This window comes from Pelecanus crispus, chromosome 2 (genome assembly GCF_030463565.1).
Source record: "Pelecanus crispus isolate bPelCri1 chromosome 2, bPelCri1.pri, whole genome shotgun sequence".
Classification (NCBI taxonomy): Eukaryota; Metazoa; Chordata; class Aves; order Pelecaniformes; family Pelecanidae; genus Pelecanus; species Pelecanus crispus.
Window position 1 is genome coordinate 63,169,667 of NC_134644.1, and position 16,376 is coordinate 63,186,042.

Consider the following 16,376-nt stretch of genomic DNA (forward strand, 5'->3'; position numbering starts at 1 on the left):
CAGTAACATTCACTTACAAAATTTTCGAGTTTCTCATCTGAAACAGCTGAAGAAAACAAATAAAAAAGATGTAAAGGAAAATTATCAGCATTATCTCCATATCCTATGTGACAAAAATGTTACCTGTGTACTGTATATTGTATAATATATTGTATATTTTTTCATGTGTAATATTGCATATAAAGCACAATACGTCCTAACCATCCTGAAGATCAGTCCAAAATCTTGAAAATACTAATTGTAACTTCAGATATTACCAGTAACAGATTTTATGAGGAAAATCGAGATCTTACTGTCAGGAAGGATGTTACAGCGAGTCTGCAGTGTATGCACCTTCATGCTTGTCACTTCACTGTAGATCCTTCTAGCAGGGGCAGCTTGCAAATGCTCCTTGCAAAGCAGAAGTGGCAGCCCCTCCACTGAAGGATGATCTCCCTAAGCTGTGGTTTATTTGTGGTTTGTGGTATTTTACAAGATTTGCTTTCAGCTAAGAAGAAAAAAGTGGCACACAAATGAGAGGAGGTTCATTATAACTGACACACTTGAATGTCTACAGAGCTATTTCAACACCGTGGATTCCCAGCCTTCTCTGTGGTTTCCCAAGTTTTCCATTTCCTTCAGCCTAGATAACAGCAGGAATCAGTGTTTGTGTATTGAGTAATTTGCTTTTAGAGGCATGTGCAGCGCGTAATTCTGCGGCTGCATTGGGGTCCCACTCTCCAAAAGTGTTTGAAAGCACCATGTTATGCAAGTGTACAAAGTCAATGGGAGCAACCCGACTGCTACATAAAAGTACCCTATGTTCTTGTGTATGGCATGCAAATCTTTCTGAAATTTGAAGTTTTATGGTACGTTTGACCTTTAACAATGGCAGTGATTTAATGTTCTACTGAAAGGCGATTACTGAGGTGGAGTGTCCATATACCTAGAAACATACTCTGGCTCTTTATTACTGAGCAGTACAATGATTTTTAGCTAAGAAAAAGCTTCTTTAGCAGCTTCCCAGTCTGGTGTTTCTTGCTGGAGATGCTAATTTCCTAGAGAGAGAGCTCCAGGAACACAGTCTTTCAATATTGATGAAAATGAGGAGCAGTACCATTCTCTGAACAGAGCCACGCAGAGATGAAATGGCAACATGAAAATACATTAAGCATTTTCTTAAGAGCTGCTGGCTGCTCTGCTCTGGCGCCTTGTGGGGTTAGGCTAGCGCGCTGCCTAGGTTCGGCTGTAAATGTTAAGCGTGTCTAACATGTCGGTGCCCTGCAAGCCCAACTGAAAGGGCTGCAGGTGGGCTAAGGCAGGTGGCCCTCCGGCCCCTCACGCCTTCACCCCCACTGCCAGGGTGTTGCGGCAGGAGGGGAGAGGCTGCTCTGGCTGCCGGGGCAGGGGGCGAGGGGTGCCTGAACCCCGCGGACACTTGGGACCGGAATCTTCCCCATGGTGGGGGGGGAGGATCCGTCCCCCGCAAACACCCACCCGGCCCCGTGGGTTGGGAGAGGCACCCCTCTTGCTGCGGCTTTCGGAGGGCCCGGGGGCATGGCTGCCCTCGATTGCACACACGTGCCCGCTCCCACGCCCGGGCGCCCGCACTCGCACACGCGCCCGCCCGCGCACCCCGGGGCACACGCACGCAGGCACGCTCCCCCACGCCCGCCCGCCGCGCTCACGCCCCCACCCCTCCGCCGCAGCCGCCCCCCCGGTGCAGCCCCCGCCGCAGCCCGCCCGCCCCACGGGCGCCCCGCCCGGCCGCGGGGGCCGCCCCCCACCCGGCGCTGGCAGCACCCCGGGGGCGGGGGAGCTGCTCCCCTCCGCGCCCGCCCCCGCCGCCACCGCCGCCGCCCGGGGCTGGACGCCGGGGCATGAAAAGGAGCCTCCGCGGCGGGGGGGCTGAGGCGGGTCCGGGCTCTGCGCGGCTGCGGACCGGCCGCCCCATGCGGGCTCCGTCCCCCGCGGCCCCTCGCCGCCGCCCGCGCCGGGATGGAGGCGGCCGGCTGCTGCCGCCGGCGGCAGCTCCCCGTCCTGCTGCTGTGGGGTAAGTGGCGGGGGCTGCCCGGGGCCGTCCCGGCAGCCGGCGGCGGGGCTCGCCGCTACCGCCCCGGGACGCCGGCGGCTGCTTGGCGGCGGGGGGCGGCCGAGCATCCTCGCGGCGTGTGCGCGGCCCCCCACGGGCCGCCCTGTTTGCCGGGGCGTGGGGGTGAAGTTCGGGGGAGGTGCGAGCTCGCCCCTCGCCCTTTGCAAGAGCGTCCCTTGGGAAGGGGGGGTTTTCTCCGGGGGTCCCTTGCGGGGCCGCCCGGAGAGCAGGCGGGCAGGGCCTTGCGGGTGGGTCCGGCCGCGGGGGGCTGCGGGGGGCCGCGGGGGGCTGCTTTCCCGGCGGGGCTCCCCGAGCCGGCGGCGCGGTCCGGGCTGCGGGGCCGGGCGCAGCATCGGCGGCGCTGCTCCCCTCCAGCATCCCGCCGCCGGCTGCCTGCCCCCGGGGGGGAGCCCCCAAACGCGGCACAGGGCGCGCAGCCCCCCGGCCAAAGCGGTCTCGTCAACTTCCAGCGTCAGTCCCAAATCCGATTCTGGGGGGGCAGGTTTGGCCGTTGGGGAAGGCTGGCTGCTGCGGGCGAGGGGGCTGATTCCCATCAGAGCGGTTGAGTTACAACCAGGCAGCTGTGAAAGCGCAGATGTCCTTCAGACCTTTCACTTCATGAAAGAGTAACTCTACGGCTAGAAAAACTACGGATTTTTCCCTTGTCCGGCAGCTTGTTTTAGGACTCCCAGATTTGATATGTTGCGGTCAGGTCAAAAGTTGCTGGGAGAAGTCAGTTCTGATCTTCCTCATTCAACAGTGACCCCAGAGATGTAGTTAATTCCCCACGAGTCGCAGACGGGGGAGAAGAAAATCAGGCCTTGTACATTTAGAAGGCTTATCTGAGGACTTTATAACTTTGTTTGCCAACTTTATGCCCCTGCCAAAGTACAAAGAGGGTAAACACTGGACGTCTTTCTATGAAAAGACCCACAAATAAATGGATAGTTGTATTGACAGTGTTCAGCAGCATTGTCTTGGTCTGGTGCGTCAAAAGAATGACATGTCCAAGTCATAAATTTTCCGATTCTCGGTGGCTTGAGGACTGCTAAAATCTTACCTTGATCGCTCAAATTTTTTGTTATTTCCCAGTTGAAAAGGAATTGAAAAAATGGCCAACACCTGTCTTGACACATGAAGGATTTATGCAGTCTTGAACTTGGGGAACCAGACAGTAATCTTTTTGTATGGGGAGACATCCTGATGTTACTGTGACTTTTACAAAGCAAAATTGCTCACTGGAGATTTATTTTCAGAGAGTGAGTGGAGTAAGGGACAATGTCCCTGTAGCTCAGAAAGCTACAGAAAGACATTTTTCACTAGAGAGACATGGGTAAATCAATTGTGCTAGACATTTCTGACTGTGCTATTGCTTTCTTAATAGAATAACAGAAAAAAAAAATTAAGGATATCTGTTAACTGATAATGCATTACTTTTTTTTGTGTAATTGGAAAGGATAGGTATAATCAAGAACTAATTAAATCAGCCTAATTTCCTAGTAGAAAAGCCCTGAAAGTTTTATGATGTGAAATTGAGGTTTTTAATAAGGGAAGTGTTAAGTGGTAGAAAACTAAGGTTCTTCTTCTAGTAATACAAAAACACTTTTAATATCAGTTATTTCAGAAGGATTTTTACTTGAATTGAATGTGCTTTCTTCCCTCTGATTAACCAGAGATCTGCGACCTCTCTCGTTAAGGTAAAACTCCTGCCAGGATTCCTCCTTCATGTTAGCTCTCACTGCATTCACTGTGAAGCCTGTCTGGATGGGGACCGGGACCGTACTTCTGTAACCTCGGACCACTGCTGTCTGCACATCTTTCTGCCTAGGGATCTTGAAACATTATCACTATGTAGAACCGTCTGCCATGTTGTACCTCTGTAGTGAGGATGGCAAAAAAGGCAGTGGGTGCGCTTGCTGGAAGCTCAGTGATTATAGGAGAGGTTGGATTTGCTCTGTGTGTGGGGGGTCGTGTATATTGCGGGGGAAGGAATGTATGAACTGAGGTACCTGGTACACAGGCACGTCACTGGTACTGTTTTCCCTATGAAGTGCTGATAACATACAGAATGGGGTGAGACGCAGAGCTGGAAATGCCAGCTGTCAGATGAAATCCTCTGTAGTTTGCTTAGCAGAGCTGTAGGTGCTTAGGAGATACCTACTTACTGCAGGATCTGAGTGCCTCAGGAATAATGATGTATTTACCATGATGCCAGGTTCTTTTACTCCACTTCTATGTATGGAAACTGAGGCAAGGAGAGACTTAAGGGCTTGACCAAGACTTTTAACAGACTAAGTAGGTTTTTTATACAAGTTGTTGTTTTGGCATCCCTGTCCAAACATTTGCTCCTTCATCCTTTACATAACACTTGCATTTCAGTGGTGCTATTTGTATATGGGTTGACAGATGCTACCAGAGTAAAGCTACATATTTTTTTAAATTCTAGAAGAGTCTTTCTCAGTATATGTATGTATACCCATATAGAGAGAGATGGTGTGATTCTTATCTGGAGCAGTTTGCCTGTGCAGATTTCAAAGACAGTCTATAGTTGTTTGCATTTCATAATCCTGTTTCACAGTGGTTAGCAAAGCTTAGCATTTTGGCCAGAGGTGAACAACTGGACAGTTGGAAGGCTGGGAACAGAGCCTGGCCCCAGGCTCCCATTCTTACTTTCTATTTTAAAGACCATACCTCATCCTGCAAACAATAATGAAAAAGCTGTGTATTAAAGACCCAATTCTGTAAGGTCCCGAGCTTCCCTTGTGTGGAACACAGTGTCCGTAACTCCTGGAGAGTTTGGACTCCAGTGAGGGGGGGAAAAAAAAAAACAAACAACCAAACGGGAAACAATTTTATTGGGTTAAAGTCTGAAATCCAAATCAAGGTTTTTTTCCATTATTTTCTTATGACTATATCATGCTGTTCTGCAGCTGCAAAGGGTGGAACAGAGAAAGGGAAAACTGTTGTGGGAGTCCTGAATTTAATAGACCCAGGCGGGTGTGCATGTAAAATAAATAAACCTTTGCAAAGCAGAACATCTGATTTTGAGACAGACCAGAGAGCTTTAATAAAAACGCTTTTCTACCAAAACGATGCTTCATTTTCTAAAGACACGATTGTCAACACCAGGCAACCGGAAGACAGTCAGCAGACCCCATCAACATCCATCCTGAAAGCAAAGCGTCGAGTGTAAGTGCAACTTGTGTTCCAACTTGCTGGTGGATCCAGACATCCTTCCCACCATCCTTCACCCTTTTTGTGTCTCCCGATTCCTTTTCCGGGAAGGTGTTGCCCTTTTCCTGAGGTCTGCACGGACGGCAGGAGAGAGGTTCACGCTACCTGCACTGGGCAGGGCGACCGGCAGTATTTTCTCTCCGAGCTCAGCTGTCTGTGGTGACCGCATGTGGACTGCAGGTGGTAGCACAGAGCATCAGATGCCCTCTCCGGAGGGCTTGGTCCCAGCAGCCAGGAGGAATGGCACTCCGTGTTTGAAGGTAACTCCAGATCGAAGGTGGGAAGGAAGAAAATGCGCTTTCTGAACCTGATTTACACCAGTGAGATCCAGTCCTGGAAACCATTTAGCTACAGCTCTTGCTCTTAAATTAGCAGGATTTTACTACCCACATAGTAGTTCGGTTTTTAAATACCTTTGAGGTCTGAGGCCTTAGCTTTTAGGTTTCTTTTAGCCAAACCTGTGAGGCAAACTGTCAGAGGCTGTGAACTGAAGCTAGAAATATATACTGAGGTAGACAGGTACTGCTGTAGGTACAGATACACACAAACCACGAGATTTTAAGGAAAGGGTCTTGAGCATGACTGGGTGGGCTCAGGGGGAACTCTGGGAGGTTTTGCCCATTACGTTGTATTTAAACGTTGCAGCACCAGTGGTTTTTGTACCGTTTGTTGTTTCAGTTTCTCCCACCTCTCTACTGGTAACAGATGATTCATGGCTTGGACTGGAGGCAGACGAATGAAATTCCAGTTTCTCCTACCAAGGAGAGAAATGCATTGAGGGGGTCCTTTACAAAGCAACATTTGCTACCATCTGTGTCTTTGCTATTGAAATTAGTGCTTGAGAGAGAGGTATGAAGAAATCAAACTGTGTTCTCATTTAGGGCTCGTAAAGAGATTAATTTTCACAAACATAATGAAGCCTTTTTTAATTCACACCTTTTTGTTTTAGTGAAAGCTGTCGCATGAACCATCTTATTTCAGAATAGAAGTGTATTATTTTGTGTTCTATGAAAACAGCCTATGCTTTTTTCTAAAATAAGAGTCTCTTCACAGCCAGGCTTGCATTGAGATAAACTGGAAAACATAAATGAAAAAAAATGACATTATTTTAATTTGACTGTATATTTAGAACAACCTAAAAATCTGCCTGAAGAACTTTTGGTTCATTTGGGAGGAAGATGTGTGGGTATGAAAAAAGAAAGGATTAGGAAAGCAGAATAGGAGAAATACTTCTTTCTGTAAATTTTTAGGCTTGATCTCTGTTTATATACTGGCTTCCCTGAAACCAGTCTAAAAAGAGGAGGCAGCTTCATTCCTGTCTAAAGGCTTTAAAAGAAGCCTTTAGAAGTTTGTGCTGTTCGAAATGGTCCGAAGGCTAGAGAGGGTCCCAACTTCATCCTGAGAGCAGCTTGATGTGACCTACCATATTGACTTGAACAAGGGGCATGTCTGCATAACAGCTGCTGGCCTCGGTTTATCCCCTGGAATACAGAATTTTGTCTGTGGGAAGCCAGATTTATGGCCTTCTGCAGATGGGATGTCACTTGCTCCACCTATGCTCCAAGCCAGGGAGGCTCTGATCTGAAGAGGACAATGTGATAGGCACTGCTGGGGCCCTAGCACAGCACTGGGCTGACAAAAGCACATCTTGTTCGCATCTAACCAGATTAAGCTAAGTAAGCAAAGGACTATGCAGAAGCACCGCACCCTACAATAAAGCATGAGTCTTATTACTTTCACACCCTAATAAATGTGACTAATTTGCCCTTATTTTGAAAAGCACGATCTGGGGAAAAATTCTGTGGGCAGTGTGATAGGAAATACTGTAATTTATGCTGACTAGTAATGACTGTCACTTCTTATGGGAATTCAGAGTTTTGTGTCCAAATGTTGGAAGTGTCAGATTTCTTTTGCATCCCTTTGTGAGCAGAGAGATTGATGCTAAAGACTGTAATCTTTAGAAAATATTCTTGCATTTTTGTTGTTTAAAAATACATAGTTCAGGGTTTGACAGTGCGTGCTGCTCTCAGTCTGTGTGGCCCTCCAGCCTTCAGTAGAAAGCAAAAGAGAGTGCACAGCCACAGGGTATTGTGAAGAGACTAGGAGATACTGGGACAGAAATAGCATCTTGTAGAAGTCATTCAAGTGCTCATCAATAGGACACAAAGTCCAGGTTTCTTGCAGGACTCAAGCTCTTGGGCTTTAGCTTTGGTCTGTAGTTCTCTCTCTGCACACAGAAGAATATTTTCAAGGCTGTGAGGAAGATGTCCTCCCGAGGTTGTGGTGCAAAGGCCACGCAAGTGCTTGCAGTCAGTCTCGTTGTCTGAAGAGACTCAGCTGTCTCTGGGGTACCCAGACATGTTCTGCAGTTTTGGAGTGGAGGGAACCCTTTGCTTGAAGGGTATCTCAGCCTTGGCATCAGAGCTTTGCTGCCTGGTAGCCACACGGGGCTGTGGAACATATTTTCTCTTCACATTTGTTTTTGGTGAGTCGCTGCAAGTGTTATGCTGTCCTTCCATGGCCCTTGAGTTCATGAACTATTCCAGCTTTACTCCTCAATGATCACCATGTATCAAGTACATAACTTGTCCGATTTAATATTAGAAGATATTTCTTCAAATATATTTAGCAACGTGTGATGTACACTTACTATGATACAGCATTAAGCTTACATGTTCAATTGAAATAGGAAAAATAAATTTGTTTTGGCTTTCAATTCAGAGATGCTCAAAGCTAATATTTCCATAGAAACACTGATTGTCATACAGTATGTGTGAAATCTCCTCTATTCCTATTTTATTTTTAGAAAAGCAGATCAATACATAGTTTTGTTATAAGCTAAATGCATACTTCAAAATAACTCAAAGTTAGAACTTACTGTATCATATTAAAAAATCATGGAAATCTCCTTCCTTATTTTTGACCAGTGGACCTAGGCTGGATTTGCATTCAGGCAAGCCAGCCTTTGCTGTTAGTTAATGTTGCTGCTGAACGTATTTCCAGGGGTACATTTGGGGTGAGAAGTGTTCTGCCATAAAATACTTAGTGATGCACAATGAAGTAGAGGTAGTGTTGCTGGAATAACCACTGGTCCAGTTTCTCTTTAACTAGTTCTAGTGTAAACCAGAAAGAGCAAGAAAGTCAGAGCAATGTGAAGAAAAGGTCAAGGGAAAATTTAGCTCCTCAAAATATTTGTGTTTTCATGTCTTTTTGCATTTAAAGATTTTGGAAAGAAATGTTAATGCTCTTTTCTTGCATTTAATTATATATTTTTAATTATGGGGGAACAAATCTCCCTCTGTGTAGTAATGTAACATTTTAAGCCTGGTATTTTCAGTGAGTTTTAATTAAAGTAGGTTCCAACTCCTTTCCGGTGGGGCAGTACAGAACAGGTAGAATATGCATTACAACACCGTAAGGATGTTTGATCCTATGCTGGTCTGCTGAAGATTTTGGCTCTTGCATGCTGAGTATGCCTTTAGACATATTTGGGTTTTCTTTTCCTCCCAGCTACTTCATACTTTATCATGCAATGAATTATAAAAAGCCTTGTCAAAGAAATATAAAGTGCTGGCAGAAATAATCGAAAATAAACACCTCCTGTAGGAAGTGGGGGATTCTCTATCACTTGTGATCTTAAAATCTACACTGGAAATGTTTATGAAGAATATCCTGTCATTTGAGTAGACCTTATTGGTTTGGTGCAGAAATTATCGGAAGACTTTCTTTACCTTGTGTTACAAAAGGGGTGGATCTGGATGATCTGAGGGATTCCTTCTGGTCTTGGAGTGTATCACTCCACAGGGTTTTAAAATAAAGATGTTTGTGAGGAAAAGAATTGTTGACACATTTGCAAAATGAGAGGGAGGGAAGTCCTCATTATCCCCAGCTCCCCTTTCTACTGATTTCTTGCATGACTCAAAAATCCTGAGGAGGATTTTCCTCAGACTTCAGGGTAAAAAAGAGTTCACCCCAGTATGAGAACAAAACCATGGAAAAGTTCAGCCTAAGAAGAACATCTCCAAGACTGTGAAAGCAGACAGGTTTATCTAAACTGTTTTGCAGCTTCACTGATGATGTTTGAGTTAAACCCGTGTGCTCTATAGATCAACAGAGAATAACCAATATTGGTCAGATTATGACCACACTTGCATTTTGGTTCCCATTTCTTGGGCTCAAAGATCTGAATATGCAATGAAGTGCCTGGAGGTGTATTGAGTGCTCTTTTCTTTAAGTCAGGGTGAGTTAAAGCACATCGCTTACTCCTCAGGGCATCAGTAAAGAGTTATAAAAAGGCTCCCATAGCAATGCAGGGAGGTTGATTTTATGCAAAACTAAGCAGCCAGCTCTAATGCCACTAATTAAAGTCCCGATTACAAAAGAGAAGTGTTAGCTGAGGAGACAGTCACACAATAATACAGTTAGCTCTGATGCTTTTTTTTTAATAGCGGGACATAAAATTTTGCAGCTGGCTTTATGCAGATGTGTATTTGTGTAACCCCCAAAAGGCTTTTTTGCTTTATTCTCAAGTTATTGAAGGCATTTTTATTATTTATAGGGCGAAAGCTTGATTAAAAGCCTCTGTGAAGAAGGTTTGGATAGTGACTACAATAGGGTGGCTGTGCAGCAATGGACTTGGGCCTATGCGTCAACCATCCCAGAGCTCAAAATTGTGCGGATCTGAACATCTTCTTAGGAGCCAGCTTTTCAGTGTTGGTCATGTTCACTGTTTCAGCCTGGCTCCACAAACAGTGATGAATGATTTCTTCTGCAGTACCTAGCGCTTCTCTTAGCTCAAGAAGAAATATGGTTTAATATTTTTCTGTACAGTGTTTACTTTTTTGGGTTTTTCCATACTTGTTAACTGGCATGTTCCTAGCACAGTCGTCGTTTTCCCATGTAAATGTAAGCAGTGCCTATCTGCTGTTGCTGAAAAGTCTTTTGGTCTTGGGCTGGTTGAGAAAACAAGGTCAGACATACTACCTTCTTTTTAAATTTTCTGAAGAAAATACTGACAGGAAAGAGAAACAGGACAGAGATTATTAATGGCTGTAAAGAAAACTTTAAATTAAAGGTTTTACTGTCTTGTTACTTTATGTATACCTTTGTTACTGTAAGTTTTTTTTTTTTTTAATGGAACACTTACTAGTAAATGCTTTGTTTCTATTACTCAGGAGTAATTGTAATCAACTTTCAGTACAGAGTTAATGTATGACGATTGTGGATGGTGGAAAGAAGACTGAGAAGTTTAAACCTTTCACTTTCATATCCTCTTACTCCTTTAGTGGCACTTGTTATTAACAAAGCAAAGTAACTGTGTTAAGAAATGTGAAATGAAAGAAAATACAGAAAGTGCAAACCGAGAAGCACTGGGTTCTGCATGAGCAGCCAGACATGCCCTGCCTTGCCAGCTAGGCAGTGTGCCTTGAGAGGGGATACCTGAAAATTTGTGCTCCTCTGGAGTTCAGTTCTGCTCCTCAGATCCACTGAGGATTTACTTGAGTAATGATTTACTCCAGGTTTGGCCTAAATAACTTCCTCTGCCAGTCTGCTGCTGTGCAGTTTCCTATGTGGATATGCATCCAAGATAAGTTATGGTGTGCAGGGATCATGCTGCCATGCTGAAATGGCAAGGATCTGTTTTCAGTGTTTATTCCTTAGAACAAGGATGCTGTTGCACAGAGCAACACACACCTACTATAAGCAGGTACATATATAGCAGTAGAAGTAGAATCATAGAATCATAGAATGCTTTGGGATGGAAGGGACCTTTAGAGGTCATCTAGCCCAACCCCCCTGCAGTGAGCAGGGACAGCTTTCACTAGATCAGGTTCCTCAGAGCCCCATCCAACCCGACCTTGAATGTTGCCAGGGATGGGGCCTCTGCTACCTCTCTGGGCAACCTGTTCCAGGGCTTTACCACCCGCACTGTAAAAAATTTCTTTCTTATGTCTAGTCTAAATCTATTCTTCTTGTCCTGTCACAACAGGCCTTGCTAAAAAGATTGCCCCCATCTTTCCTATAGGCCCCCTTTAAGTACTGAAAGGCCGCAGTAAGGTCTCCTCGCAGCCTTCTCTTTTCCAGGCTGAACAACCCCAACTCTCTCAGCCTGGCCTCATAGGAGAGGTGCCCCAGCCCTCGGATCATTTTGGTGGCCCTCTTCTGGACCCACTCCAGCAGGTCCATGTCCCTCTTGTACTGAGGGCTCCAGAGCTGGACGCAGTACTCCAGATGAGGTCTCACCAGAGCAGAGCAGAGGGGCAGAATCACCTCCCTCGACCTGCTGGCCACGCTTCTTTTGATGCAGCCCAGGATACGGTTGGCTTTCTGGGCTGCAAGTGCACATTGCCGGCTCATGTCCAGCTTTTCATCCACCAGTACCCCCAAGTCCTTCTCGGCAGGGCTGCTCTCAACCCCTTCATCCCCCAGCCTGTACTGATATCGGGGTTGCCCGGTCCCAGGTGCAGGACCTTGCACTTGGCCTTGTTGAACCTCATGAGGTTCACACAGGCCCACCTCTCCAGCTTGTCCAGGTCCCTTTGGATGACATCTCGTTCTCCTGGCGTGTCAACCGCCAGGAGACATGTGAAGCTCTGAGATTTTGTTAGTGTTTTATTGCTCTTGTGACATCTTCATGGCAATATGTCGCTTAAAATATTCAGTGATCATGTAGCTGATTATCCAGAGCTCTGGAGCACTGGTAGGTGAGCTGGGCTACTGAAGAAAAACAACCCACATTTCAACGGTCAGGCCTACTTATTACTTCATGGTAGTTCATGGTACTTGGTACCATGGTACATGGTACTTCAGAGTTCACTGAAAGCATGTCTCCACTGAAATTATGTTGATGTAATGACTTGACACGGCATGTAACAGCATTAGGAGTCTGTGAGAGGAATACACGTAGCATCAAGAGAAGGTGGATGTGCAGGGTGGGGATTTTTGTTGTCTGGTCAGAAAAGGAAAAAAACATTTTCCCAGGCCTTCTGTGATGGCAGTATCTTGATTTAAATGTTCTGCCTGTCAGGGGAAGAAGAAACTTTTAATGTCTTCAAGTATCCCATGGTTTTAAACACTTCCTCAGGAGGGAGTGTGCTGTGACCCTCATCTGTGAAATCTTCACGGGTCATTTCCCCTTCCCAAGTTTATTTAAGAAAAAAAAAAAAAGTTGCTTTGCTTCTCTTTCAGACTACTCCACAGGAGCAGATTAGAGTCCTTATTTGCCTTGAGGGACTGTTTTTTACACTCATTCACAGGTGGATAGGTATACAGTAAAGTAAGTATTGTGTTGACCTTATGTTTCCTTATTACAGGGAAACCTTATGTCATGTCACATTTTCTTTTGTGTTTTCCTGCCTTTTTGACTAATGTCAGGCAGCTAGGTTACAATAATGAGCACCCATTAGATCAAATACATGCTTCCAGGTGATCAGGTGGTACAGTGTCAGACTGAGGTCCTATATGACCAACTTCGGTGACTATCACAGTTCACATGCAGACTGGGGGTGTGTGTCTCTCCACAGTAATTTCAAGCCATCTGGCCTTTTGGGGGGAATACATCTGACCTGTGCTGCCTCATTTGTTGATATACCTTTCCCATGACTTAACACACCAGTCACATTTCACAATTATCTTTTAGGCATGTTCTTCAGTTGTTTCGGTAACATTTTCTGAGAGAAAGAGGTAGTGTTGAGACAGAGGTCCTGGCACAGGACCGCTACCGGGGTCACACTGTACTCAGCATGATGCTGGTTCCTGCTTGTGACCTTAGACAAATTTCTTACTAGTTCTGACATTATTTCCATCATTGATGTAAAGTGGAGACTGCAGTAGTGGTATGTCGCTAGGCTATAATGAACCTGAAGAAGTGCACGTGTTTAGGGGGTGAAAAAAAGATGTTCACCTCCTCTTGCTAGAAGCATATTTATCTGTAATTATAAATTATTAAGAGCTATGATCTGTTTGGTTTAGAGATTGTATGTCTGTGTGACAACCACTGTATCACAAGACCCAGAAGACCAGGTCTCACAGGCAGAAGTTAGATGACAACGAGGAGCACGAAGCCTTTGGAAGGCCTGTAGACACATCCCAAATAGCAATCTTTTCCTAACATCCTGGGGAACATGCACAGAAGTGAATTCAGCCAGAGATGGTTTGGGTTTGTTAGGAAAGCTGTTCTGCTCGTCTCTGCTGGCTGTAGGCTGTAGCACCTCCTGAGGAGCATAGTCCTCTGGAACTCTCATCCAGCCACCTTAAATCAGATTGTGGTCCCTGCATTGTTGTTGAGTGTCGTCTTAAAACAGTTGCTAATGCCACAAATTTCTTTCTACTCTAGAAACAAAGGTAGTCCTCTTATTCTTCTTCAGTTTTACTCTCTGGAAGGATCTCGAGTTGGGATTTCCATCAAGGACCACATTTGTCTATAACGCTCTTCTAAAAGAGTGTGAAGAGAGTTTACTTCAAGCAATTGATTCTGCTGTTGGAATATTTAGTTCATCCACTGTCTGAAAGTCAGTGGCTGTAAAAAATACCATTTTATATTTGTTACACAGTGCTTCATCAAAAACATAACAGAACAGAAAAGAGGTCAAGAAAACATTATGTGATATTTCAGGTTGAGTCATGTAATACAGATCTTAGCGTTTGGTCAAATGCCAAATAATCCCCTCCCTAAGTATGTCATTGAACTGGTATGGGTAATTTAAATATTTATTTAATAAATAAACATTTAACATTAAATAAATAAATATTTAAATATAACATACTGGTTATGTATTTATTTAAATAAAACATACTGGTTTCAAACAACGTAGCAGAAAACCCATCCAACACCTCTGGAATTAGACATAGGCTGTTCAGAAATTGTGAAGTATTATTTATATGCTGCCAGCAGTGATTTGAGAACTTCACAAAGGAATGTAATGGACAATCTTTTGTATTCCTGCTCTGGAAAATTCCTGACTGAAATGAGTTCAGAATAATTGTCACATTTCTTTGCAGTCACTAGAAAGCTGGGGAACTCTGAACCAACATGAGACTGAACAGTTGATACCCTTAGTAATGCTCCCTGTTGATTTGCACTGATGAAATGAAAGAGCTTAAATTGCTTCCTTTCATGCTTTTCTTGCTCTGCATGAAGAAGACTCTAATGTCCAAAGTTGTTAACAGTTTGAAATTACCTTACCAATTCAAAAGCAATAATGTAATGCCTCAAACTGTGATAAAGTACAGGACTGAACTGCGCTTTTAGTTTTGAGTATTACATTTCCATGGCTAATATACATCTTCCATATAGCTGACAAAAGAAAAAAAAAGGTATTAAAAAGGATTCAGCATCAAAACAGGGGATAATGCAAAGCTGACTTCTGAGTTACACTAGCTCTCTCGATAACTTCTTGGATATAGGTATAGATCAATCCACCCTGCCAAGAAGTTTACCTTGCTCCTGCCTCTCCATGTGCTGAGGCATGTTGTTTCTGGGCCAATTTTGAATACAAGTGTAACACTTCTTTCAAGTACTATATTTATTGCAAGCTTCTGTTTATTCCCGGCATCCTTCCTTTGTGTTGGGTTCCTGTCATTGCCCGGCTCCATGAACTTCAGTTGCCTCATTTCCTTGGCTGCTTTCACACTATGTGATGACGTTCTTGCGTCCTGTCCCTGCCTCCCCCGTTCCCGTCCTGCTCCTCTTATAAAGAAAAGTGTCAAAGGGATAGTTAGTAACTGAGAAGAAAAGATGACCTTCTGAGCCATATATATTGTAGTGAGGGTTATTTAAAGATGGGCAGGTGGGGCTTTAGTTTTTGTACCAATAGCATTATTTTCCTTTCTGCGCTTTTGCAACAGCCTCTAGGCTTGAAACAATACGGTCATTCATGTTAGCTTTCTCTCTGAGGGCAGGCTAGCTGAGAAGATATGTTTCATTTTCCCCATGAATCTACGTATGCATTGTGCAGCAGGTAGACGTATCCAGCTGGACCAGTTTTTGAATCATGTTCATTAAGTCGGGGTGGAAGGCTGCGCTTTGCTGGCTGCTTTCTAACGTGCTGTCAGGACGTTTAGCACATTAACAGTGCCCTGAATAGCCTACTGGGTCTCCCCTTGCCCCCATGTATGGGCCTGGGTTGCCCATCGTGCCCTGAGCTACACCATAGGTGGTCCTGGCTTACTGGCTGTTTTCCTGTATGTGCTCTGGACCTATGTACTGGGTCACCTTGTCTCCCATCCTGTCTCTGGCCCTATCTCCTGCTGCTGCTGTCTGCATTCCCTGGTTCATCCCCTGCCACATCGGAGCCATCGATGGAGCCTATTTCCCACCCGTGGCTCTGCCTGGCCTGGGAGGATGGTGCGGGGGTCACCCCAGCTTATCACCAATTTTTTTTTTTTCCTGAGTGTGTTTCAGACTTTTTCATAGCAGAAGTTTATGCTTTGCCCATCTATATAGCAATTTCATGCTAATTTATCACTTTGTTATCTCTTTTGAGGGTTTAACATCCTGGTGTGATTAGGTGGAATAAGAATTGGGCTCAGAGAAGCAATTTATCATTTAAAAAATAACCTGGAGCTGCAGTTTGTTGGAGTACGAAGCAGGCCTGTAAGGGCAGTAAGGATAAACACTTAGATCCTTAAGCACAGGCTGCAGCAGCATGAGGACCAGCCAGTTCCATATGGTACTTGAGCAAGGTGTCCTGTGGCTGTTGAGAAATACATTGCTTCAAGCTTCCATAACCCTGCAGGAAGCTATCCGTGTTAAGACTCTTCTTTCCCAGTTGCAGGCAGCAGCACTGTGGGTGTTAAGCCAAATCTGGTTACCATGTCTCATAAGTCAACATATGTCAGTCAGCTCCTCAGCAGACTGAGGTGGTCAAAACCCAGTGAGCGCTCCTTTATACTAGCTAAGGATCCATACTAGCCCCTTTTCTCCCAACTGCTGCCATAGCAAACCTTGGCTTTTAGCTGAAAGGACAGAAATGGTAAGTTCTTTCACATGTTTCTCTCACTGTCAGGACCAGTTTCCGCACTCCCAGATCTGTGGCCATATTCTAACTTGGTCTCACCTCTGCCCCTCCTG

General features: G+C 45.1%; 1 protein-coding gene across 1 annotated transcript in view; it reads left to right on the forward strand.

Annotated features, from left to right (window-relative positions):
- Positions 1–11,947: 11,947 nt before the first annotated feature.
- RAMP3 (receptor activity modifying protein 3) overlaps positions 11,948–16,376 on the forward strand; it is a 47,018-nt gene continuing 42,589 nt past the window's right edge. Inside the window, exon 1 of the mRNA XM_075705019.1 lies at positions 11,948–12,005. Coding sequence (XP_075561134.1) covers positions 11,948–12,005 — 58 coding nt within the window. The remainder of the gene's footprint in view (positions 12,006–16,376) is intronic.